Source organism: Hemitrygon akajei, chromosome 23 (genome assembly GCF_048418815.1).
Source record: "Hemitrygon akajei chromosome 23, sHemAka1.3, whole genome shotgun sequence".
Taxonomy (NCBI): Eukaryota; Metazoa; Chordata; class Chondrichthyes; order Myliobatiformes; family Dasyatidae; genus Hemitrygon; species Hemitrygon akajei.
In genome coordinates, this window is record NC_133146.1 from 37081362 (window position 1) to 37108719 (window position 27358).

The 27358-nt window shown below is 40.4% G+C and overlaps 1 protein-coding gene across 5 annotated transcripts in view; it reads left to right on the forward strand.

Moving 5' to 3' along the window:
• The first annotated feature begins 3086 nt into the window (after positions 1-3086).
• pcgf5b (polycomb group ring finger 5b) overlaps positions 3087-27358 on the forward strand; it is a 147659-nt gene continuing 123387 nt past the window's right edge. Inside the window, exons 1-3 of one of the 5 annotated variants that reach the window (XM_073027424.1) lie at positions 3087-3232; positions 3847-3900; positions 5905-6250. In XM_073027424.1, the coding sequence (XP_072883525.1) occupies positions 6139-6250 (112 nt within the window). In that variant the 5' untranslated portion in view covers positions 3087-3232; positions 3847-3900; positions 5905-6138. Of the gene's footprint in view, positions 3233-3274; positions 3901-4092; positions 4140-4275; positions 4614-4877; positions 5037-5904; positions 6251-27358 lie in introns of those variants that run through there. The other 4 variants (XM_073027423.1, XM_073027426.1, XM_073027425.1 and 1 more) reach the window with 4 other exon arrangements.

The following is a 27358-nucleotide window of genomic DNA, read 5'->3' on the forward strand; positions in this document are numbered from 1 at the left end:
GGAAGGAAGGATTATTAATTAAACTGCACAAGATGGGGGTTGGGGGAGAGTTTTTAATTGGATTAAAGATTTTTTGTTTGGTAGGAAAATTCAAGTTCGGATTGGATCAGAATTATCAAAACAGTACATAGTGGGAAATGGCACACCTCAGGGTAGTGTGATTAGCCCGTTACTTTTCATCATTATGATCAATGATGTCTTCACAAAGGTACTAGTGGATATAGGTAGGTCACTGTTTGCGGATGATGGGGCCTTGTGGAAAAGAGGCAGGAACACGGAGCATATAATCAGCAAACTACAAGGAGCAATTGATGAAGCGGTAGAGTGGGGTGTAGATTTTCAGTGGAAAAAACTCAAACTGTATTTTTCACTATGAAAAGAATTGAAGTAGGGAAGAAGTTAAGGATGTATGGGATTGAATTAGAAAGGGTTGGATCATTTAAATTTCTGGGAGTTATATTTGATTCATGATTAACATGGGCAGACCATATCAGGAAAGTTGAGGAGAAATGTAAAAAATAAACGTGATGAGATGTTTGCCTGGTAGGGAATGGGGAGCAAGTTGTTCAGCATTAAAGAGAATGTATGTGGCTTTAGTAAGATCTGTGTTGGATTATGGAAGTGTAGCATATGGATCAGCAGCTAGGTCTCTTATAAGGAAACTGGATGTGATTCAGGCTCAGGTTTTGAGAGTGTGCAGTGGGGCTTTTAAAACATCACCAGTATCAGCCCTGCAGGTAGAAATAGGAATAATGCCTTTGGAATTAAGAAGGATGCAATTGATGGCAAACTACTGGGTTAATTTGCAGGGACACAATGATTCTCACCCTGCTAAAGGAGTGTTGCAGGAGTCCTGGGAAAATGGGAGGTTTCAGAGGGAAAACTTTAGTCAGGTAGGGAATGATATTGCTAGATATTGTGGAGTGTTTGATCTAAGGATAAGTCCTTCAGTAGTTTATCCGGTTGTAGCTCCATGGAAGCTGGTATGGCCTGACGTAGACTGGCATTTGTTAGAGGTAAAAAGGAAAGTATAAAACTGATTTGGTAAGTGCATTTAACTGTCATGTGATGGAAAAGTATAGTAATTATACTCAGGTCTATACAGATGGTGCTAAGGAACCTGAGACAGGAGTAACAGGGTTTGGGGTGGTTATACCAGCAAAAGCAATTGCAATCAGCAGAAGAACATCTGATAAGTTAGCGGTGTATACAGTGGAGATGATGGCAGTGTTGGTTGTGTTGCGTTGGGTGGAGAAAACTAAACTAGTCAAAGCGTTGATATGCTCAGATTCATCTTCAGTACTAGCAAGTTTAAGGTCTTCTCACTCAAACAGCCGGCAAGATGTACTTCATGAAGTCCTTCAGTCAGTCACAAGAGTTGTAAATCAGGGAGGTCAGGTTAAATTTCTATGGGTTCCAGCTCATGTAGGGGTGAAGGGCAATGAAAGGGTGGATGAGTTGGCAAAGAGGGCAATAAAGAAAGAAAATATAGAAATGCACATTAGATCAGTAAAGCAGAGGTTAAGTGTGTAATATGGGAAAAAATTAACCAAATGTGGCAAGAAAGATGGGACAGGGAGGGGAAAGGGAGGCATTTATATCAAATACAAAAAAGTGTTACAGGTACTAGGGTAGGAAGTAGATACAGAAGAGAGGAAATTGTGTGGACAAGGTTAAGGCTGGGGCACTGTGCACTAAACCAAACATTGAAATTGATAGGGAAACACCAGACAGGATTGTGTGCGGAATGTCAGGAAGAGGAGTCAATAGAACATGTAGTTCTAAGTTGTAGGAAGTATGGGATACAGAGAGAGATGATGAGAATTAATCTAAGGGAATTGGGGGTGCAGGAATTCACATTAAAAGGGTTGCTGGGCATGGTTGAGAGAACGCAGGTCAGGGTATTTTTAGCTTTCTTAAGGGGTACAGGGGTTTTTTATAGGATATGATGGATAAACAGAAATAGGGTACTAGGATGTGGAGGATAAAGTGTAGGTTAGGGTATGTGTATGTGTGCGATTGGGTGAAGGGATTTAGAATGTGAGTCCATCGCATACTCCGGAACAGAAGGAGGCGGTAATGCACCATTAAGCTGGGTGCCAACCGCCGTAAAACAAGATGGAGAGAGAGAGAGGGGGGAGCTGGTTATTGACCAGAAGGAAAACTGAGGTCCATGAGCCAGTTCTCATTGGAGGAACAGCAGATCAGCAACTTTAAATCCCTCACTGCTGTCATTTCCGAGGACTCGTCCTGGGCCCAGCATATAAGCACAATTACCAAGAAAGCATGGCAGCCCCTCTACTTCCTTGGGAGTTTGCAAAGATTTGGCATGACTTCTAAAGCTTTGACAAACTTTGTAGATGTATGGTGGAGAGTTAATGACTGGCTGCAGTACACCCTGGTATGGAAACACCAATGCCCTTGAATGGAAAATCCCGCAGAAAGTACTGGATGCGGTCCAGTCCATCATGGGTAAAACCCTCTCCTCCATTGAGCAAATCTACATGGAAGGTGGTTGCAAGAAAGCAATATCCATAATCAGGGAATTCCCTCCCCCCCCCCCCCCACCACCCCAGGAGATGGTCTCTTCTCGCTGCTGCCATCAAGGAAGAGGGTACAGGCGCCTCAGGACTCATACCTCCAGGTTCAGGAACAGTTATTACTCCTCAACCAAAGGGGGGGGGGGGGGTAACCACTTGCCCCATCATGAACTGTTTCCACAACTTATGGACTCACTTTCAAGGACTCTTAAGTTATTAATATTTCTTGATTATTTATTGTTATTTCTTTTTGTAGTTGCAGTTTGTTGTCTTTTGCACACTGGCTGAATGCCCAGTTGCTGGAGTCTTCCATTAATCCTATTATGGTTATTATTCTATTATAGATTTATTGAGTATGCCCACAAGAAAATGAATCTCAGGGTTGTATATGGTGACATATATGTACTTTGATAATAAATTTATTTTTTTCTTCATCATTGAATGAATCCTTAATTCTAGGTGACCAGGTGATGATGCATGACGCAGTAAAGAGTATCAGAGAATCGATGACGTCACCGGCGGTGGAATTTGAAATTGTGACATCACACATTTTAAGGACACCAAAACAATGATGTCATGTGTTCTGCGGGTTGCTACGGCGCCGGACCTTGCCGTTGCTATGCCGGTGATCCTACAAGATGTTACTGCCCAGTTCCCCAACGCCCCAAACACGAGTGGCGCCGGGCCCGCAGGTACGGCACGGTTACCGGCGGCTCTCGGTCGCCGCCACCACCACCACCTGCGGCCTCGGCGATCGCACCAACACCCGCCCTTCCCGTTTAGTTCGCCCCAACCGAGCCGACTCGCCGGGCTCTTTCCAACAGGACCGAGGCGGGGCAGCGCCTCGCCGCCAACTTTGTCACCGGACGTGGCGGGACCGGTTTTGCCGCGGGGGGCTAAGAGGGGAGGGGAGTTCTCACGGGGCAGAGGTCAGCAAGCGAGAGGGCCGGGCGCGGCCCACAGGAGCGGCGCGGCCGAGCACGGGTGCCGCGGCGGCGGGGGTATGGCCAGGGAGTAGATTCAAAGCGGGCGCCCTAGTTTGGGTCCAATCAGCGCGGCGTGGTGTGGAGTGCCCGGGCGATGCGTAAACAAGCGCAGAACTAACTCCTCCGCCCTCGGAGTATTTCCGTGTTTTCACTACTGCTCATTACAGTGTATCAAGTGCTTACTGCCATTCACCCACAAGACAAACTTGGCCCTTTCAGCTTCTCCTCTCCCCCCTCCCCCTTCTCTGCCTTATTTATTTTTGTTGTTGAGGCATCATCCGACTGGGCTTCACTCCACAACAATATTTTTTTTACTCTAGTCCTCTTGTAATCACTATGGCCTCTTGAGAGAGAGAGAGAGAGAGAAAAATAAGGTAAGGAACGCATTCGCCAGAAGGAAGAAATCATAACTCAGGAGTTTTTGTTTATTGGGAGGGGTAGTCAAGGGAAAGGGTTAGATGTGTGTCTTACTGAGCCGAGCCGAGCCGTGCCGGGTCTTATCTCCAGCACCGTAAAGTTTGTGTAGGATGCGATCATGTGTCAGGATCAAGTTGCCAAGGCAGACGCCGAGCGACCTTGCCGTTAGTGGTAGTACAGCAGCCTTGAAGTTAAGGTGCCCGGCAGCTGGGAAATAAATAATGCGCCACAAAACTGTGTTGGAAACTTCTAGCGCTTTTTTTAATATATATATCTAGAGCGGGGCGGGTGGCGGGGAGGGTGGGGGGAAGAGAGGCAGAGACGAGCAGGGCTGAGACGCGGCTCGGTGCCTCTCCCTTCCTCCCCGCCGGATCCGATCGGATTGTTAAAACGACTTACACGATTTAATTGTGGCTCCGGGTCCGAACGGACCTGTTTCTCCCCCCTCTCTGGCAGACTGACGCAAATAGTGACGCTGGTGGCTTCCTGATGAGAGGCAGACACGACATATAGCGCGCTTGGTACCGTTCGGTGGTACAGTGTAAGCGGGCTTTCGCTTTCCCCTTGCCTCTAGCCAGCAGCTACATCATGCTGCGTAGTTTTTTTTCAATTTCCCAGGGAGGGATTGCTTCAAGCAATCGGCATCTCTCCAGTGCGAGAGATACAAGTGGTGAGATGAGTTTATGTTTGTGGATAAACAGTACTCCAGTACACCCCAAGGATAATATTTATTGCGTAGCATGTCAGCTGATATACATGGACAGCATTGCCGGGACCGTGTGGTGAAATTGGAACGGCTTCTTCTAAGTGCAGTGCGCACTAGGTCCACGCACACACCTGCGCACACAACCCGACAGCACACAGCGAGTGAAACTGACAGGGCTCCACGTGTTCGGCTCGCACAGTGTACCCATTTATTTGCTGTTCGGCAAAGAAGGCAAGGGTCTTTGTAAAATTAAGGATGCCCGATTGGTGGCCAGTAATGCGATACGGCCTACTTTTACACACAGCTGCATCTTAACACCCGTCGCTGCGTGAGGATGCACAAGTAGCATTCAATGTGCGGCGTCGGGAAGTTGTGGGGCAGTGACGGGTAAAAGGCATTTTGTAATGGCATATGGATTAATAGTAAAGTTTCAAATCGCAGAGTCATTGATAAAACATATATACTATCCCGTCAGAATTTTGCAAGTCCAGATAAATAGTTATAATATTCACCCAAGCTTTCAATTATTATTAAGCTGAATGGCTGTATTTCTGAATCATAGGTTGTATTAGTAAAATACTTGGTTCTTAATATACAGGCTCTGATTTAAAGAATAATTACAAATTTGTTTTTGAAGCATTTTTTGTGAAAGATCTCTAAAACTAATAAGCAAACTGCAGATTCCCCCATGTAACCGATTTAATTTGCAGTATGATTGTCCTTGCTTTTGATATGAGTTTGAGACTGGAAATTCCCCATTGAGATGACAAACTCCTTTTACGTGTTTTTCAGTATTGTACTTTATATCTGTAAGCTATTTATAGATGGTATTTTATTCTACAACAGTTCTTCATATTGAAAGGAATGCTTCCAAAATAAATACCATTTATTGTAATAAAAACATTTTTTGAAGTGCTCACTAGCCCTGCATTCCAATAACTTTGGAGCAATTTTTGTACTTGGGTATCAATTCTATTGGTTCTAATATTAAAGCTTAAAAATGCCTAAAAGGTATGTCATCACTCCTAAGTAAAACAATTAATTAATACTTATAAGATTACGACTTGGGAGTATCATGTAATGTATAACATTAATTTACATTTGAATGTTAAATTGCATCAGAAAGAAGTAAAACTTCAAAGAGCCATTCTGAATGAGTAAAGTGGTAGTTTTAGAGTAACTGATAGACTACCACTGCATTGTTTTTCAATATGATTTAACGTTCAGTTAACATCTTTATCTTGTAATGCTGTAGGTTTGGGACACTTTATACAACACAGAAGAGAAAAAGCATAACCTTGGTCCTTGATTAAAGGACAATGCGCTCCTGGAGAAGTTGATTTTCTTCAAATTGTTCCAACAAATTTCTCAGACAGATGCCTGGAGAAGTGCAGCTGTGCCGTGCAGCACAGCAGGTCCTGTAAACATACTGCCACCTGTCAACTCTGGCCTGATTTTCCTGTTCTTTTACTGTAAATCTTGTCCAACAATGGCTGCACAAAGGAAACATCTAGTCAGAGAATTTAACGCCTTCATCACTTGTTACATCTGCAAGGGCTATCTTATCAAGCCAACTACAGTGACTGAGTGTCTACACACTTGTAAGTAAAGCTGCAAGAATCATCCTATATGTTTCTGAATTGTAGCCCAGGAATATTAGATCAGAATTGTGTGTATTCAACGTCAATAAATGCACTTGACAAAATATGAAACAATTACATTGAAAATGATGTTTACTGGAAAGCTGAGTACAAGCACGAAGAAAATGCTTAAAGCACAGTTGTGGTGGTAAAAGATTTTTTTTACAATAATAGTGAACTCTTAATGTAATTAAAATTGTTTCTGCTTTCTGATAAGAGGAATGACCTTTGAAATGGAATGATTAGGCTTCCATCATGGCTGCTCAGTTAATTACCTTCCACTGTATTGTACTAAATAATCTTGCTTATAGAAAAGCCAATCAGTTGTTGGTTGGCAGCTAGAAATACTCATCTTTCCTCAAACTCTTATCCAATGAGCACTTGTGCTGGTAATCTAAGACCTCCAGGTTACCAAGTGCATTAGGTGCCAGTTGGCTGTTAACTTCTGTAATCAATAACTTATCATCTCAAAGTCTGCTGTGCATTCACTACCCTAACATCTGCCTGATGTGATCTCTCACACTTTTGCTCTGTCCACTTTTTCATTCTACAGTTCACTCCCAGCCTGTTCCATATTATATCCCAGTTTGCCAAAGTTCTGGACTCAGAGGTTTTCCCTAGATAATCTGTTAATTATTCCTTTTTATACTTTGTACACTCCTTCTCTCCTCCATTTCTTGAACATAAAGTAAGTACCACAGACTAGTTAACCTAACATCAGTCTTTGGGGAAGATACTGGAGTCTCTTATTAAGGAAGTATGAATAAAGCATAATGTGATTAGACATGGTCATGATTTTGTTTAAGAAAAATCATATCTTAGAGTTACTATAAATCTTTGAGGAGCTAGTAGGGTAGAGGAAAGCTATCCCGTGGACCTAATGTACTTTACATTTATATGCGAGTCCTTAAAGATTACTGTAGTAAAAAGTGAGACAACGATAACTGCATCGATAGACAATTTGACAATCAGAAAACAAAGGATAAACTGGTAATTTTAAGTTTGGCAAGTTATAACTAGGTGAATCAGTGTGGAACTTCAGTTGCTTTCAGTCTGTAATTAGATAATTAGAGTGTAATTTATTGATTTGGATGATATAAAGTTCGATGGAGAAAATAAGTTGTGAGAACTACAACTCAAAAGGCATAGAAGCTAATTAAAACTTGTGTGCATAAGACTTGTAACCTACCGTATTTACAAGATAAAGTTGTTAATGACATGTTAGATCATATTTAAAAAGTGCAGTGAGCAACAAGATGGCAGATAGCATCTTTTTGAAAGAACTTTTGTGATGGGGCACTTATTAGGATAATTAGAAAACGATATTATCTAAGAGCATAAGACATAGAAGCAGAATTAGGCCATTTGACCCATTGAGTCTGCTCCGCCATTCAATCATGGCTGATCCTTTTCTCCCCTCCTCAGCCCCACTTCCCTGCCTTCTCTCCATAACCTTTGATGCCATGTCCAATAAAGAACCTATCAAGCTCTGCCTTAAATACCCCCAATGACCTGGCCTCCACACTGCCTGTGGTAATAAATTCCACAAGTTCACCACCCTCTGGCGAAAGAAATTTCTCCACATCTCTGTTTCAAATGGATGCCCCTCTATCCTGAGGCTGTGCCCTCTTGTCCTAGATTTCCCCACCATGGGAAACATCCTTTTCACATCTACTCTGTCTAGGCCTTTCAACATTTGATGAGTTTCAATGAGAAACCCCCTCATTCTTCTAAATTCCAGTGAGTACAAACCCATATGAAACGTTCCTCATATGATAACTCTTTAATTCCTGGAATCATCCTTGTGAACCTCCTCTGAACTATCTCCAATGCCAGCACATTTTTTCTCAGGTGAGGAGCCCTAAACTGTTCACATTACTCAAGGTGAGGCCTCACCAGTGCCTTTATAAAGCCTTAGCATCACATCCCTGCTCTTGTATTCTTGTATTTAAATTGAGTAAGACCATTAAATGTTAGTATTGAGTGGTGTTATTTTTTTAAGAAAAGAAAAGGTAACAAGTGAAGGCAAGTGGATGTTGGCCTTTATTGCAAGTGGGATGGAATACCAGAGTTAGGAAGTCTTCCCTTAATTAAGCAGAGAGCTTTGGTCTCATTTTAGGAAGGACATTTGCAGTGAACGGTGCCATTTTACTTGAATATTTTGCCTGTTATTGGCTCCCATTGGTCTTTATTAGTTAGTTTCTTGAACTTTCTCCACTCTCTTGTAGTCTTTAGTAACATGTTAATTGCACTCACCTCAGCCCAAACCTATATTTCTAGTTCAACTTCATATGGTGGAAATGAGCAGAATGGACCAACATTCTACAATAAGAAGAATGGGAGGGATCTGCTTAAGAACACAAGAAATAAAAGCAAGAATAGACTAATAGGTTGATTGTGCCTGTTCTATCTTTTATGGCTGATCATCTATCTCAGTATCATTTTTCTGTTATAACCTCACATTCTTTGATTTCTTCTTAAATAAGATTCTGATGGGACTTGATAGGTCAATTTTGATGAGGATGACAGGACAATGGAGAAAATAATTGAAAATTTAAGGCTGATTAATTTTGTGTTGACAATAGGGAGCCTAGAGTTATAGGAAATAGGCAGGAAAATGGAGTTGAAGGCAAAACTAGATCTACGATGATCTTATTGAAAGGGCAGTAGGATTTGTATACTCATTTTTGTTATAACTTGTACTAACAATCACTGACACATACATGGACCACTACGATTCTCTATTTGCGATGAACTTTGGTTAATGCAAGTCTCAACCTTCTGCAAGTCTCCTCATCTTTATTGCTTGTTCACCAGTGACTTGATCCCATATGTGCATGGTTGTCTTTTTCTTGTTTACAAGGCTTTCAAGTAGTTGTTATCCAGCAGCAACTTAAAGGTAAATCTGTTGACACTCGTGGAGAGTAGCATTTGCCTTCCATTTCTTGCCTGTTTTGCTCTTGGCAGTAATACAAGACTCCTCTTGACCTCTGGTATCTTTTCACCTGAATTGTTTCTATTCTGCTACCTTTCTGTTAAAATTCCCATTATCTACAGCACTTTTTAAGTTAACTTATCTCTTCCTGTTCTCATCAAAGTCTCTGTTTCTCCTCTGCTGAGTAATATTTATTTTTATTTGTCTGCAATTCTGCATTTGTCCAATCTTATTCAAATCAATGCCAATCCATTTAACCTTACTAGTTTTGTGGTATTAATAATTAATGCAATTGTCTTTTAAGCTTTCCTTTCCTCCGTTATCATCTATGGCATTTAACCAGTTTCAAATCCTCTGCCTGTAAGGAAAAATTAAACTTGGATTCATCATATACTTTTTCTCAAACTCTGAGTCGCTTTTCTCCCCACCCACTTACCTAACTGCTCATGGAAATGTGCTCATAATGTTTCCATTAGTCCATGTAAACCTTCAATTGCTCTGCCGCCTCCAAACTTATCCCTTTCATCAGATTCACTTTGCGAAAACCCAAGTCAACTCTTGCTGCTGTAATTACCTGTCTTCACACACACCAGTGTTAGATGCAACTTCACTTTCTTGGATTCTCTACCCATTTTTTTCAAAGCTATACTAAGAGCATCCTCAAGAAGTGCACTGGGTCAAACTCTTCTGTTTGATTTTATATTTGTTGAAAGATCTTTGAATGCCCTGCCTCTTCAAATTGCCACCACGCTGCTTGCCCACCAAACCCCCCCACCCCCACCACCGCCACACAGGACAACTATCAGATGTATTACAAGTCACTAAATGTTTCCCTTTTTGTCTACAGATACATTACATTTAATTTTTTTAAATGTCAAATAAGCTACTTGCTGCATTCATTGTGGATTATCATGGTGTTCTCCTTCTATCTGTTTGATTTTGCTTTATTTGTCTTAACCAAACCAATGCAATGTGCTATCACCAGATTTCTTTGAGGTGTACCCTCATCCATCTGTCCTTCTGATGTCAGGTCAACTTCTAGATTTGTGGTATTACATGTTTCAACTCTTCTGCACTTTTCTTGTACTTTCTGTACTCTTTGATCTCCTGTCTCAAGGTGTTCAGAATTTCTATCAGCTGTGTTTTGAGAGAGCCAGTCATTTTTTTTTTTTCTCACCTTACCAGAAACTGTTCACTTGGTACTGGTGGCAACATCTTTTCCAGCTGAAGTAGACTATGCCTGCCATTAGTGTTCTGTATCAGCCGTAATAGAACTTCAAGAAACAGTTTCCATTATAACATGTTACGGATTCAAAATTCATGATGCTGTCCATTTACTTCAATTACATTGAAATTAACATCTCTAAGGTAGGTAACTTTTGCAAGCTTTCCTTTATAACCCTTGATTTAGCTTTTATCACTTGTAACTTATAACCCTTGAGTTAGGTTTGTAACACTTGATCCTCATCAGCTGTCATTTTGGGTTTTTTTCTAACCTATGCTCTTGCCCTGCAAATTATCTAATGCTTAAAATTCTCATCTCATGCCCTCAACTCTGTAATCTACCTCAGGCATATATTCATTTCTCTTTCATGGTGTTTGTCACCTGTGGATCCCCATCTTGTCTCCATTCCATTAATGGTAGTTTCTTCATGTTTTGGCTCTAATTTCAGGATCTGTTTCCCTAGACTTTTCTCCACTATGGCTTTCAAGACCTTCATAAGTCTGAGTTCTGTAAGTGCCGGTTATCACTCTTTCAGTCCATCCCAAAACCTGGCTACAGAAATGCAAATTATGGGGATATACAATATGTGGATAGTGTTAAATTTAATGTTATACATTCTTACTACCTTATTTTATGCTCACATGAGATATAATGTATTAAGTGTGCTGCACAATGACCACTCACTTTTTCTTGTTCAGAACAAAACTCTTCTCTTCCCTATTTTATGGAGTCATGAGTTATGTTACCCTTTATCTACAGATGTTTCTCACCTAAAGTATATGTATATTTTTGGCTTATTTCATTATTACTCTACACTCAAGATCAGGGTCCTGTAAGGACATCATTTTCTACATCCTTTCTATCACCTTCTTATTCTTGCCAAATTTATTAAATGTGCCTGAACTTTTACCACACAGCTTAATAAACACCCTGTTTCAAAATTCTTATACACAAAAGTAAATCCATTTGTATAGAATGGTTTCAGATTTATCATTTTTAATTTTTCATGCTTGAACTGTAGTAGCATTGAGAATTATGTCTGGGATTTTTAGAGTTTCAAAGTTACCCTGTAATGATGGATGTGATTATCTGAAGTATAGCCCAGTGGTCAATTGGATTAACAAATATGATGTGCGTATTCAATTATGATTACCTATATAGTAATGATCGAGCAGTGTTCTGATGTTTAGTTGTTTGCTGAGCCTGCCCCTTTTAGGATGGGTGTCAAACACATGTGAAGCCAGTTTCTGTTACCATTGAATGATTTTTTAAAAATTTGCTGCTTAATCTTTACTCCCCAATTTACCCCTCTTTGGGAAGTTACAAGGTTATTAAAGCCAGAAAAAGTAGTAGTAGAAAATTATTTTCTTTCTTTTCTGCTTTGTGGACTGTTGAGTAGCAAATTCTTCATATTCTGCACTATCATTTAAAATTTGACAATTAAGGTGTGACATTAAAATCCACAGACACCTGTTTGCACACAAAGGGGAGGGAATAATAATGTAGTGATAATGGAATTAGATATGGCTTTTGAAAAACGGTGTCTAATAAGGATTGTTTTGGTAAAAATATCTGGAATGTTAAAGCATGCGGAAGTAATTTACAAAAGTTGTTTGGGCTGCTCTTTTGGATGGGAATCATGTAATCAATAATGTCCCCTAGGACCCTGACCTTATGTGCATATTCACAATAGTAAAATAAGCTAAACATTTAAATCTAGGCATTGGGCACCTGTGGTTAAAGGAGGAGTAAAATTGGAGACTTAAGGAAGACTTGGTTCATAGTTTGTGGAGGTCAATGTGAGATGAAATATAACACAGAGAAACTGAGCTGATGTATTACAGGAATATCTAGTAGAGATGTACATGTAGGAAATAGGAATGCTTTAAGAAAAGCAGTATGACCTGAGTTACATACTGTAGTGGGAGCAGGAATTCATGGCATTTAATTTTTTCTGAGCTTAACCCTTTTGCACTCATTTGCAATAATGTGAGGTGGCCCTTAAAATTTATCCTTTTGGGAGCAGGTACTTATACTGAGGATGCTGCATGATGGCAAAGCAGCCTCAGTTCTTGGCAATAGTGGCGCTGAATCAGAACCCTTCACTGTCAAGACAAGAGTCAAACGGGCTGTATTATTGTGCCCACCTTATTTGCTATTTTTATTGCTGCCGTACTTCACCTTATTGGCCAAGGCCTGTCACAGGGAATCCCCATCATGTATAGAATAGCAACAGGCTTTTCAACCTCAGTCAGTTCAAGGTAAGAACAAGGTCAACACCACCACTATCTTAGAGCTTCGATATGCACATGACCATGTCATGTCAGCGCACTCTTAAGTAGATCTCTAATGTATCTTGAATGCCTTTGCCAAGGCATATAGCACCGTAGGTCTTGCCTTGAATATACAGAAGATACAGGTCCTATATTGGCCACTGCCGAACCGGCTATTTATCTAGCCCTCTATAAAAGATGGCGATATTAGCCTTGAAAATGTAGACTACTTTCCCTACCTTGGCAGCATTTTCTTCTCAAAACCAGACATCACCTCAGAGGTCAACCACTGCCTCAGTAGTGCTAGTAGAGCTTATGTAAAATTACGGCAAAGAGTCTTTGAAGACTTTGACCTACAGGTCCAAACAAAACCTTTGGTCTATATATAGAGCAGTTGTCCTTCCTACATTAATGTATGGAGCTGAATCATGAACCATCTACAGTAGGCCCCTGAAAGTCCTGGAACAATGCCACCAAAGATCCTTATGAAAGATTTTGAGGATCACCTAAAAGGAGAGAAGCACTAACACTAGGATACTGGAGGAGGACAGCATGAACAGCATCTCCACTGTGATAGAGCAATACCAACTCCACTGGATAGGTCATCTCATTTGCATTCCTACCTCCTGTCTCCCCAAACAGATCCTTTACTTCCAGTTGAAGGAAGAGCAGTGAGCCCTTGGTGGGTAAAGGAAATGCTTCGTAAATAACATTAAAGTTAGCCTGAAGAATTTCAACATTACATTTAGAAACTACGAGGATATTGTGCCCAATAGATGCACTGGAGGAAATCTGTTTGAGGGAGCTGTGCTGCATGAGGGCAACCTCCGCTGTGCAGCAGAGAACAAGTGGCAGCTGCGAAGGGAGAGAATTAACGACCAATAGACCCAACCAGTAACACAACCTCCACTTACTAATATCCATACTGCACCAGAATATGTGGATCCCAGATCAGCCTCTACCACAACCAATAGACAACGCCTTCGGAGAACATCTTACTCAACTCAAGTGATCACATACTTATGTCAGCAAGCCTTCAAAAGTTTTACATTTTGAAAGTATATAATTCACCATAATCAATTTGTATACTGTTGAAAGTACCGTACTTCACTATAGCTTCTTATTTTCAGCTTAAACACAAAAGATGATGAAATTGTTCTAACTCAAACACTACTTTTGTAACAACAATACTTCTGTACAATTACACCAAGTTACCACTAAATACTACTCAGTGTGGGAAGGGAAAAAATAAAGCTTTTCTACTGCTTGTTTGCACTAGTTCATGGTAGATATTTTATAAGAAAAAGGAACAAGATTAGATCATTTAGCCTCCTGAGCTTACTTCACCATTCCAAAAATATCATGGTTTATCTTCTACCGCAAGTACCATTTCCATGATGTATCTTCATCTTCCTTGATTGCTTTATACCCAGAAATCTAATGACTTTGTTTTAAATACAGTCAGTGATTGAACTTCCTCAGTCATCCGAGAGTAGAGAATTACTACTTCCAGTGAAGAAATTTCTTATTTTAGTACTAAATAGCCTTATTTTAAGACTGTGATCTTTAGTTTAGATTTCCCTTATCTACCCCATTGAGCGGTCTAAGAATATTGTTTATTAGGTTATTGAATTGAATTAACATTATTGTTACATCCTTCACATACGTGAGGAATAAAAATCTTTATGTTACATCTCTGAATATGCAATGTGCAATTTATAGTAATTTGTAATAAATAATAAGTACAGTAAGATATACAACCTGAACAGTCATTATAGCTTAGAAATACATTTGTGTCAATGTGAATTAATCAGTGATGGACTGGTGGAAGAAGCTGTCTCAGAGCCTGTACCGTTTCCTGGATGGTAGCAGCTGGAACAGTTTGTGGTTGGGGTGACTCAGGTCCTCAATGATCCTTTGGCCCCTTTATACGCACCAGTCACTGTAAATGTCCTGAATAGTGGGAAGTTCACATCCACAGGTGTGCTGGGCTGTCCACATCACTCTCTGCAGAGTCCTGTGATTGAGGGAAGTACAGTTCCCATACCAGGCAGTGATGCAGCCAGTCAGGATATGCTCAGTTGTGGTCCTGTAGAAAGTCCTTAGGATTTGAGGATTAATGCCAGATTCTTCAACCATTTGATGGTTGCCTCTCATTCTTCTAAATTAGCATCTCCAATCTGCTAATTAAATTTGTTGACAACACTACACTGATTGGCATAATCTCAAATAATAATGAGGCAGCCTACAGAGGAATCATCACCCTGACACAATGGTGTCAAGAAAACAATCTCTCCCTCAATGTCGCAGAAACTATGGAGCTGGTTGTGGACTAAAGGAGGAATGGAGATAGGCTAGCCCCTATTGACATCAATGGATCTGGGGTTGAGCGGGTGATCAGCTTTAAGTTTCTCGGCATAAACATCACCAAGGATCTCATGTGGTTTGTACATAGTGGCTGTGTGGTGAAAACGGCTTTGGTCAATCACAGGACTCTGCAGAGAGTGGTGCGGACAGCCCAGCACATCTGTAGATGTGAAACTTCCCAGACAGGGACAGCTTCTTCCACCAGCCCATCAGACTATTTAACTTGTGTTAATGCAACTGTATTTCTATGTTATATTGACTACTCTATTGTACATACTGATTATTATAAATTACTGTAAATTGCACATTTAGACGGAAACGTAATGTAAAGATTTTTACTTGTGTATATGATGGATGTAAGTAATAAAGTCAATTCAATTCAAATAGGGGCCTATTTTATTCAATCTCTCATATGATAGTCCTGCCAGTTCAAAGTTCAAAATAAATTCATTATCAAAGAATGTATATCATATACAAACTTGAGATTCATTTTCCTCCAGGCACCCACCAGAAAACAAAGAAATACAATGGAAACCATGAAAAAAACACCTAACAAAGACTGACAAATGTGCAAAAGAGGACAGATTGTTGAAATAATTAAAAACATGTAAATAAGTAAGATTGAAAATGTTTGCTGCACAGTCCCTAAAAGTGAGTCTACAGGCTACAGAGCAACATACACAAGATGCTAGAGGATCTCAGCAGGTCAGGTAGTATCCATGGAAGAGTAGGCAGTCAGTGTTTTGTGCTGAGTCCCTTCATCAGGACTGGAAAGATAGAGGAGAAGTCGAAAGAGCATAAGAGTGGGCCTCTTCCTTTACAGTCCTGATGAAGGATTTGGGCCAGAAAAGTTAACTCTTTGCTCTTTTCCGTGGATGCTACCTGACCTGCCAGGTTCTTCCAGCATTTTGTGTGTGTGTTGCTTTGGATTTCCAGCATCTGCAGATTTTCTTGTGTTTGTGATACCACAGGCTGCGGAATCATTTTAGACTGAGGTGTGTGATGTCAGTTCTTGAAACCAGCCTGTGGAATCTTTGCTGTATTCCTTTTATAATATATGTGTCCCTTTTCCAGTAGGGAGAACAGTGTATGATATTCCAAAGTCCATGTAATTGTAGAAGCGTATCTATTCTTACAGTCAAACCCTCCAGCAACAAAAAGAAATATATCATTTACCTTTCTGATTGCTTTTTGCTCTTGTGTTTTAGCTTTCAATGTCTTGTGTACAAGGACACCCAGGTTCTTTTGTGCATCAATACTTTACAATCTCTCATCATAGTTTAGAAAAACACTCGATATTTTTTTTCTCCTGAAGTGGATGTATTCACATTTTACCATATTGACCTCCATAAGCACATCAGTTCCCACTCATCTCGCCTATGTAGGCTTGAAACCTTATTACATCCTTATCATATTTCAGTGTGTTCCCTCAATCAAATCAGATTGGAAATAGTTGCCCAATACTGATTTCTCCATTAATGACAGCATGCTAACCTGAGATGAACCCTCTTTTATTCTGACTGCTTGTTTACATTTGTTAACCAACTCAATCCATGCTAATTTATTAGCTCAACGCCATTACTTTAACCATGTAGTTAACTTTTGTGATCCTTTTTTTTGAAAACCTTGTGAAATTCCAAAAGCACCATGTGCACAATGCTCATCTTCTCTCCTAGATACATAATCAAACTCAATTATATTCTCTTCCTTGTCCTCACCTGTCACTCCACCAGCCTCCGGATCCAGCATATTATCCTCCGCGACTTCCGCCACCTTCAACAGGACCCCACCACTAAGGACATCTTTCCCTTTCTACCCCTCTGCTTTTCGCAGGGATCGTTCCCTCCGTGACTGCCTAGTCCACACGTCCCTCCCCACAGATCTTCCACCTGGCACTTATCCCTGCAAGTGTAAGTGCTACACCTGTCCCTACATCTCCTCTCTTACCATTATTCAAGGCCCCAGACAGTCCTTCCAGGTGAGGCAACACTTCACTTGTGAGTCTGTTGGGGTAATCTATTGCATCCGGTGCTCCCGGTGCGGCCTCCTCTACATTGGCGAGACCCGACGCAGATTAGGGGACCGCTTCGTCGAGCACCTACGCTCCATCTGCCACAACAGACAGGATCTCCCGGTTGCCACTCACTTCAACTCTCCTTCACATTCCCATTTGGATATATCTATACATGGCCTCCTCTACTGCCATGATGAGGCCAAACTTCGGTTAGAGGAACAACATCTCATATACCGTCTGGGTAGTTTCCAGCCCCTTGGTATGAGCATCGAATTCTCCAACTTCTGGTAATTCTGTCCCTCTCCCTTCCCCATCCCATCTTCACTCTGTCTCCTCTTCTAGCTGCCTATCACCTCTCATGACTCTGCCTTCTACTACCCATAGTGCTTTCCCCTTAGATTCCTTCTTCACCTCTCCTGCCTATCCCCTCCCTGCTTCCCCTCCCCCACCCCTTGATCATTCCTCTGATTGGTTTTCCACCCTCCCCCCCCCACCTTCTTTATAGGGCCCCTGCCTCCCCTTCTTTAGTCCTGATGAAGGGTCTCGACCCGAAACATTGACTGCTTCTTTTAAAGGATGCTGCCTGACCTGCTGAGTTCATCCAGCTCGTTTGTACGTCTTGATTTGACCACAGCATCTGCAGTGTACCATGTGTTCAATTATATTCTTACTTTTTGTGTTTTAAAATCACATCTTTTATTTTCAACATTTCACATCCAACATTTTCTCTTCTAGTAATGCTGGATTAACAGATCAGTTATTCTATATTTTTTACTTTCTATGTTTTCTTTGTGTCTATGCAAATGTGCTTGCGTAGAAATTATAATTATAAATTCATTTTAGAAATTCAGCTCAATCTAAAACTCCATTTGTGGCTGTATTATTGACTGGACTCAAAAGTGCAAATTTTTAATGATGAAGGAATAAGAAGTTTGTCTTTAGTCTTGATATTTCATCACTTTCAGCAATTAATACTTCATTGTTAGCATATTAAATTGAACTTTCACCTTAAGCTTACTTTGTCTTTATTTGCAATAACTTTAAGTTGTTGATAAGTCAATACATTTCTTACTGAAGTATTTACTTATCATCCAAGTCCTTTCTGATCTAGTGCCTTAATTTAAAAAATGGCTCAATGGCTGTCATTGATTTTGAATGCTCTCTTTTTTCTCTTCCATCCTTTTCTCATCCTTGTGCTCTCTCAGTCCTGTTTTCCTTTATTCTACTATTGGTGGTGCCTTCACATGCCAAGGACTTAAGCTTTGGAATTCCCATTCATAACTTCCTTTTGAGACTCTGCTTAATGCCTCCTTCTCTGCTCAGGCTTCTGTTTATCCAGCCATGTGTTGCATGGTGTCAGAATTGGTTTTATAGTTGCCCTTAGGAATTAACAGTAAAATTCTATATTGATGCATGATGTTTCTGATTATCTGATTTTGGGTTGTTATGCTTCCACATGCCAAGAGTGTGCCGAAGAATATTGTCAGGAAATATTTTTATTCCATCATTAATATTTGCTTGAAGTAGTAAATTTAATTTCTTTCATGCAGCAGTTTGGTGATTGTGGGAATTTAGAATTGTGCAACTATATTTTCTGACTGACAGCAAGATACAAGGGGACAATAATGTGTTGGGACTTCCCTGTGATTATATTATCATGTCTTTATAACCTCAAAGGAGATCATTCCAGCAATTGAGTTGATCTGCCTCTCAGAGTAATCCTATTCCGCACATTTCCCTTTAACCTCTTGCATTCCCATCAAAGACCGAATTCTCCAAACATCCATCTTTACTAGGGAAAATGTACAGTAGTCCATAAACGTACTGACTAGCTTGTCTATTGTATGTGGAGGGAAATCTGCAGGTCCCAGGGAGAACCTGCAGATTCCAAACCGGTGGCACTGTCAAGATTGAACCCAGGTTGTTGGACCTGAGGCAGTAGACTTCCTGGTGCATCATAGTAATATGTGGAGTTTTGTGGATCTTCAGTGTATCCAGTAAAAGCACATTTAAGAAATGAAGCCATTTGAGTAGGGGATTATTGTGCTCAAGGAGCAGTTGGCATAACACTCCCTTCTCACAACATCAGACAATAAAGACTGGGGCTCCGTTAGTTTTCAAATTATATTCTACAGTATGTGATCACTAAAGAGCAAAGTGGTGTGAGATTCTAGAATAATATAAAAAGACAAGGGTTTGGGTCAGCAGAAGGAATTGACATGTCTTCATTGCATTCAGTGAAGTCTGGTGGCTACTGCCGAAAGCAAGAATATCCTGGTCAATGTTGGAACCTCTAATTTCAAGAGATTGAAATCATAAGTCCCGCACAGGGAAACTGAGTTGAATTTAGATTGGGGGAAAAAAAAATGACATCTTTGGATTAATGATGTTCAGACTGTTGCTTGTGCCTTTGTACAAGTAGGTGGTGCAAGAAGGAAGGATTTACATATTTGAGATTTTGGAGTGAGCTCTGAATGGAAACTGTACAAGGATGCATTTGTCATTTTGGTTTTGGTGAGGATCAGCCCTTTGATACAGGGAATTGATAAAATGGTGATGGAAAATTAAACTGAAGTGACTGGGAAAGTTCAGGTTTATAACCACAGGAGAAAACAGATTAATTAAGTCACTGGAATAGAATAAAAGCAATTACCTGATAGAAAGAGGGAATGGAATGAAGAGTGTTAAAATGTAGAAAAGGCCAGAAAAATTTAAAAAAATGTAGTGTGGCTGATGGCATATTGGAGTGGATAGAAGATAAGCTGGCTAACAGGAAGAAGGTTAGATATAAATGGTGGTGCTAGCATGATTTAATAAGTTATGTGCCTCAGTGATGGGCCTCAACATTTTACAATTCATTTAAATGACTTGGATGAATACACCAAACATGTTTTTAAAATCTGCTGATGATACAAAGATGGGTAAGAAAGCAGGCTGTGACAAGAATGTATGGAAGCTGAATAGAGATATGGATACAATCCTGCATTAAAAGTAATATATAGGAACAGGAAAATTAGTAAAATGTTATTGCTGATTGATTAAGCTTACTTACTGCTCAAGGCAGCAGTGAAGGCCCTCCATCTCTGACTGAATGGAAGGATTCTTCATTGCTGTTTCTGTAACAATTGTTTTTCGACCAGTCAGGTTTGTTAGCACTGAACTGAACTCTGGAACCTGGAGGACTGGTGGACCACTCTTAGTCTGACCTCTGCCCTTTGACCTGTTTGGCATGGTGATCCTACCAAGAGCCAAAGCACAAAGTCCTGACTCCAGCCAATATAGCACTTTAGGTCGTTGAGGCACACAAGCCTCAAAACCCTATGACAAAGTTGTGGTCCTCTTGGAGGATTGATTAAGCAATTGACGGTGAAAGTAGGAGAGAACACTTTATTTATAAAGGGCATTGGTGCTATCTTCTCTGTAGTATTGATCTCCTTATTTAAGAAAAGATGTGTTGAAACAGCATGGAAATTTATTTAATTGATACCAGAAATGGGCAGGTTCTCTTAGGTTAGAACTGGATCATCAGAAGAATTAATGATTACTAAGAACAGATGTTTCTACAATGGGAATCTGTTTGGATTTGGTTTGGATAGAACTGAGGAATGAATATTCCTGGCAGAAGTGAAGGAGACTGACTCACATGCAGCTTTTTCAGTTTGCTTCACAACCCTAATTTCCACTAAAGTTCTTACTGAACAGTATCACTATCTCAGAACCTGAGAACTCCTTGCAATTGATGCTTGCACTCTGCACCAGCTGATATAGCTGGAAAAATTGTAAATTGGCCGTTGTTGTGGGTGATGACCCTGATGGAAGAAGTTTTATTGTTGCAGACCTTATCCTGGGGTTTGCAGAGATCCATACATCAATCTCACCTAGGAATAGTGTCTATAGAGGCTGATTGAAAAGGTAGATATCAAGGAGCTCTTTGACTTTCTGCAGGCTCAGCTTTACACTCAGACTCGTGGCTGGATCGCTTTACCCGTCAAGAACAAGGTTAATATTGCACTTCTTAGCCTTAGGACCATTCTAGACTACTGCAATTATCTTTACAACAAAATATTGTTGGCAGATTATCACAGTTCTCTCTTTAGGGGATATAGTGTCCTCTACTTCTGCCCCATCATCCACTTAAGGAAAGACATTTATGTAGATTTGCCAGTAATGCTGGTATTACAAGTTTCAGGCTGTTATAGTATGCATTCAGACAGATGTTTGTACTCTCCTGTGAACCACTAGGATTTCCAGCCACTGATTCTTCATGCTATGGTCCTAATAGTGGTGTATAAAATTAAGAAAGCATATATAGGATGGGTATAACTACCTACCCTATATATGTATGTCTCTCAAAATTGGCATTTTCCAATGGTAGGGTAAATAAAAACAAGAGGCCAGATCACTACACAGACATGATACTGTAGACTGCCTTTCCTCAAAAAAGAATGTTGGTAAATGTTTCTTTGCCTTAAGGGGCAGGAAGGAATTTTAAAGGAGATCTGAGGGTTTATTTTTACACACACAATAATTAATATCTAGTGGAGGAGGTGAAGTCTGGTACAGCCACATTTAAAAGACATTTGGACAGTCACTTCAATAGACAAGCCATAGACAGTTATAATCCTAATGTGTGCTTATGGGGTGAGTGTAGATGAGTAAAAAGTTGAGCATGAATGTGGTGATGTGAAGGACCAATTTCTGTGTAATATGACTTCATAATTCATTGGACCTTAAATGAGATGATGGGTGAGATTAGATTAATCGGTTGGCATCACTCTTAAGTGTGTGCCCAATCAGAATCTTCTGCTACTTTTTAATCTGCCGTCTATGGAATGATTTAGCAATTGGTAGTGATGAGCCTTTCTCCAGTAGCAGTCAGCAAGAGGAGAAGCGGAAGGCAGCAAAAGGATGCCTGCAGTGGATCCAGCTGATAGGAAGTGCAGAAGGGTAGTCCTATCTGGACATATAGTCAGGGGCTATCTACAGTCCAGTGATTCTCATGACTTGTGCTGTAAGGTAGACCCCACCTTAGAAATCTGCTGATACTGAGCTAACTTCCTCCAAGTCAAGCCAAGGCACTTTTTATTGTCATTTCGACCATAACTGTTGGTACAGTACACAATAAAAACGAGACAACGTTTTTCAGGACCATGGTGCTACAAGAAACAGTACAAAAACCACACTGAACTACGTAAAAACAACACAGAAAAAAAAATCACTAGACTACAGACCTACCCAGGACTGCATAAAGGGCACAAAACAGTGTCGGCATTACAATAAATAATAAACATGACAATAGGCAGAGGGCAGTAAGTTGGTGTCAGTCCAGGCTCTGGGCATTGAGGAGTCTGATGGCTTGGGGGAAGAAACTGTTACCTAGTCTGGTCGTGAGAGCCCAAATGCTTCGGTGCCTTTTCCCAAATGCCAGGAGGGAGAAGAGTTTGTATGAGGGGTGTGTGGGGTCCTTCATAATGCTGTTTGCTTTGCGGATGCAATGTGTAGTGTAAATGTCCATGATGGCAGGGAGAGAGACCCCGATGATCTTTTCAGCTGACCTCACGATCCGCTGCAGGGTCTTGCAATCCGAGATGGTGCAATTTTTGAACCAGGCAGTGATGCAGCTGCTCAGGATGCTCTCAATACAACCCCTGTAGAATGTGATGAGGATGGGGTTTGGGAGATGGGCTTTCCTCAGTCTTCGCAGAAAGTAGAGACGCTGCTGAGCTTTCTTTGCTATGGAGCTGGTATTGAGGGACCAGGTGAGATTCTCTGCCAGGTGAACATGAAGAAATTTGGTGCTGTAACAGGCAGTTGTTTATATCCTAGTAAAAGTCCTGATATCTCCACTGCATTCTTCCTTTTCTGTCTAGTAAGTGCAAATTCATAATCTATTAAATGTTTAAAACTACTGATTTGCTTATTTTAATAAAATCAGGGTTTATTTAACTGTTATATCACCTGTGTTCATTGACAAATTACTTAATAGGAATTATGACATAAACTACCCCTCCATAAAAAGCATAGCAGTAACTGTTTCTTTGACTTGTCATTCCTCTACGATGGTTCCCTTTGTGATGGCTCATTGAAATGATCAATGAGCCATTACAAAGGATCAGAAAAACATTTCCTCGCTGACAATCAACACAGCTGCCGATCAAGGATGCTTGCTTAGCCCGTTGTTCCACTTTCTCTACACCCGTGACTAGGTATACACAAGTGCTCTCTATAGATTTGCCGATAACACAACTATTGTCAGCAGAACCTCATATAGTGATGAGGAGGTGCACAAGAGTGAAATAGATTGGCTGGTTATGTGGTGTTGCCACAGCAACCTTACACAACATCTGTAAGACTAAAGAATTGATTGTGGACTTCAGGAAAGGCAATTCAAGGGAACACACCTCTGTCCTTATTGAGGGGTCAGCAGTGGGAAAGGGTAAGCATTATCAAATTTCTGGGTATCAACATCTCTGAAGACCTATCCTAAGCCCAACATATTGAAGGTATATGTTGAGAAGATTTATTTCATACACAAGCAAATTTCCACGGTTGTACCACAGAGAGCATTCTGACTAATTGGAAAGGATTGGAAAAAGCTGCGGAGAATTGTAAACTCAGCCAACTCCATTATGGGCAGTAGCCTGCTCATCATCGAGGACATCTTCAAAAGGCAATGCCTCAAAAAGGTTGCATCTATCATTAAGATTCCTAGCACCCAGAAATATTACCATTAGAACAGAAGTACAGGAGCCAGAAGACACACACTCAACATTTAGGAATAGCTTCTTTCCCCCCACCATCAGATTTCTGGATGGACAATGAACCCAAGAACTATTTTTGCTCCCTTTTGCACTACTTATCTATCTTGTTTTATAGATATTTCTTTTTATAACTTTTAGTATATTTTATGTATTGTACTGTACTGCTGCTACAAAACAGCAAATTTCACGACATACATTAGTGATAATAGACCTGATTCTGAAACTAGTTCATCTAAATTCACAGCAGTAAGGGTACATTTCACTGGTTGTAATTGATCTCAGTCTCCAAGCATTTTCATGAAAACCAGCTATCTTAATTGAGCAGACTTCTATTTTTTTCAATCATCTATCATAGTTGGGATTGCAGTCAACTGACTATATATTTTGGGGTTAAATCAGAATCAAGTTTATTATCACAGATATGTCATGAAATTTGTTGTGACAGCAGTACAGTGGAATACATAAAATATACTATAAATTACACTCAGAAATACCATACTTAAAAAAATATTAAATAGAGTAAAAAGAGAACGAAAATAGTGAGATAGTGTTCATGGGTTTACTGACTGCAGAACTCTGATGGAGGAGAAGAAGCTGTTCCTAAAATGTTGAGTACATTGATGATATTAATGAGAAGAGGGTATGTTCTGGGTGTTGAGGGTACTTAATAAAGAATGCTGCCTTTCTGTCCTTGACGGGTAGGCTAGTGACTATAATGGAGCTGGCTGAATTTACATAGAAATATAGAAAATAGGTGCAGGAGTAGGCCATTCAGCCCTTCAAGCCTGCACTGCCATTCAGTATGATCGTGGCTGATCATCCAACTCCGAACCCTGTACCTGCTTTCTCTCCATACCCCCTGATCCCTTTAGCCACAAGGGCCACATCTAACTTCCTCTTAAATATAGCCAATGAACAGGCCTCAACTGTTTCCTGTGGCAGAGAATTCCACAGATTCACCAGTCTGTGTGTGAAGAAGTTTTTCCTAATCTCGGTCCTAAAAGGCTTCCCCTTTATCCTTAAACTGTGACCCCCTCGTTCTGGACTTCCCCAACATTGGAAACAATCTTCCTGCATCTGGCCTGTCCAATCCCTTTAGAATTTTATACGTTTCAATAAGATTCCCCCCTCAATCTTCTAAATTCCAGTGAGTATAAGCCTAGTCGATCCAGTCTTTCTTCATATGAACGTCCTGCCATCCCAGGAATCAATCTGGTGAACCTTCTCTGTACTCCCTCTATGGCAAGAATGACTTTCCTCAGATTAGGGGACCAAAATTGCACACAATATTCTAGGTGTGGTCTCACCAAGGCCTTGTACAACTGCAGTAGAACCTCCCTGCTCCTGTACTCAAATCCTTTTGCTATGAATGCCAACATACCATTTGCCTTTTTCACCCTGTACAATCCTGTACAGCTTTTCATGATCTTGTGCAGTGGTCCCTGCATACAAGACAATGACGCAACCCAGTTTAGTAGTAAAGTGTGACCTAACAGTGACTTTACTGTCAAATATTTGTAAAGGGCTTTTGCGGTGCTGAGAAGTAATAGGGAAAATACTGATCTACTCAATTTGAAACTGCCAGCCATTGGTTATTCTGTTACAGTATTTCCAGAGGCAAGGTCAGCAGGCTGATTTAAAGATTGAACTTTCTTTTCAGGTTTGCACCCAAGTAGCAGCCACAGGAATATTGTGCATGAAGGTAGAGAAGTGAAATGAAACAGAACTTCATGTTTATCAAAGAAGTATTTGTTATTTTGGAGATAGGGACATCACTGACAATACAGTGAAGGGCTGTTCTCCAAGGATGATATAATTCTGTGAGTAATGACTTGTGGATCACTGTTTTTGAAACTTTGTTGCTTGGAAGTATGTTAGTAAAGAACTTATTGAATGGGATGTTAATTTCTGTGAAGTGGATTTTCTTTCTGGGTATATAAAGGCAAGGTCAACAGTGAGGTAATTTCTCCATATCTAGTACTGAATGCCAAGGCTGAATTACTGCTATAACATTGAATTATCAGTGTGTAAATCATGGACGGTGAATCCAGACAAAAGCTCCATTGAGTAAAGAACTGAGGTCAAGGTTCAGTTTATAGCTATATAGGAGCTTCCTGAGGTTTGGAACACCTGACTTAAGGATGTCCAACGTTGAAAATTCTCTGAACTTTGCTCTCAGGTACCCTCAGATCCCTTTCACTAGGAAACAATACAGAGATTACCCATAGAGAAAGCAACTGCTTTTTCCAAACTTTCCTTTAAGTAAGATTAAACTTTAGGAACCTCACACCACCTCTCCAGTACATGCCTTCCTCTAGTAAACTGCCAATAATTTTCTCACTTATCAACAGATCAGCTCCCTCCCCGCTATCTACAGTTCACCTACTGGTAACAACTCTTTCACTGACCTTCTCTTGTCTGCTCTTGCAAGTCAGTCCCTAAGGGCTGTTGAGGCTCAAGATTTCACAATGCAATCTAGAGGGATAGTTCATTTTGTGGGCAGATCTCAGGATTTAACCCCTGTGTAACTTGAAGACCCTTGTCTATGTATCTTGTGTGAATGAGGTCATCAGTCTTGAGCAACAGAAGGTGATAATGGAAGAGGTCTGTGGAACCACCAGCTGAAGAGCTTGCATACAGATTAGATAATAGTTTTGCTCTTTACCATGATGAATGTAAATGCTCAGACAAATACTTCAGTGAAATGTGACTCTCTCTGGCTTCAAGGATGGATTCTACTGTTTTAGTTTACAATAAGGAACTACTGTACAATGCAGCTGGACTCCCTGTTGAGCTTAACTATTATTTGGTTTGCATGATTTGTTCTGTTTCACATAGACTTGTTTCTCAACAGCAATGGGGTGTTCAATTGAACAAGAAAAATGAAAAGCTGTTTTTGTTCAGGCAAACTTCTGAAACTGATAGCAGCTAATTAGACAATGGATAATTTACTTAAGTAACCTGTATTGCTTCTCCTTTACACTTGCCTATCATTGACTGGCTACCATGCTGCCATTTTCCTCCTGTACTTATTACCCATGACATACAATTGAGCCTATTCCTGCAATAATTTCCCAGGACTCTGATAATCTGCTCTCTGATTATCTGTAAGTCCCCTGTGGCAATTGGCACACTGGGGCTGTTTGTAATTTCTATCACATAGATTTTGCTACTCCCTGGACCATGTGCCCCCCTCTTTCTTACCTGGAGGGTCCATGCTGTGTGCCCTTGCTTTTAACTTGCTTGGTTCTGTTAGTAGTACTCCCTTAAAATGTATCTGCTTCTAATTCCTGTGCTTTGTTGAGCTTTACTAATCTCACTGAAATGTTAATGATTTGAGAATGAAAATGTTTCTTGAAGTATTAATACAATAACATCCAATAGTCCTGAAAATTTACTAGTCCAGCACCCTCAATGTCCCAAGTATGCTAGATTAATGGAGCTTTATTGCTAACTTCCTCTTCTGCATGCCCATCAGCTTCCACTAATATTCC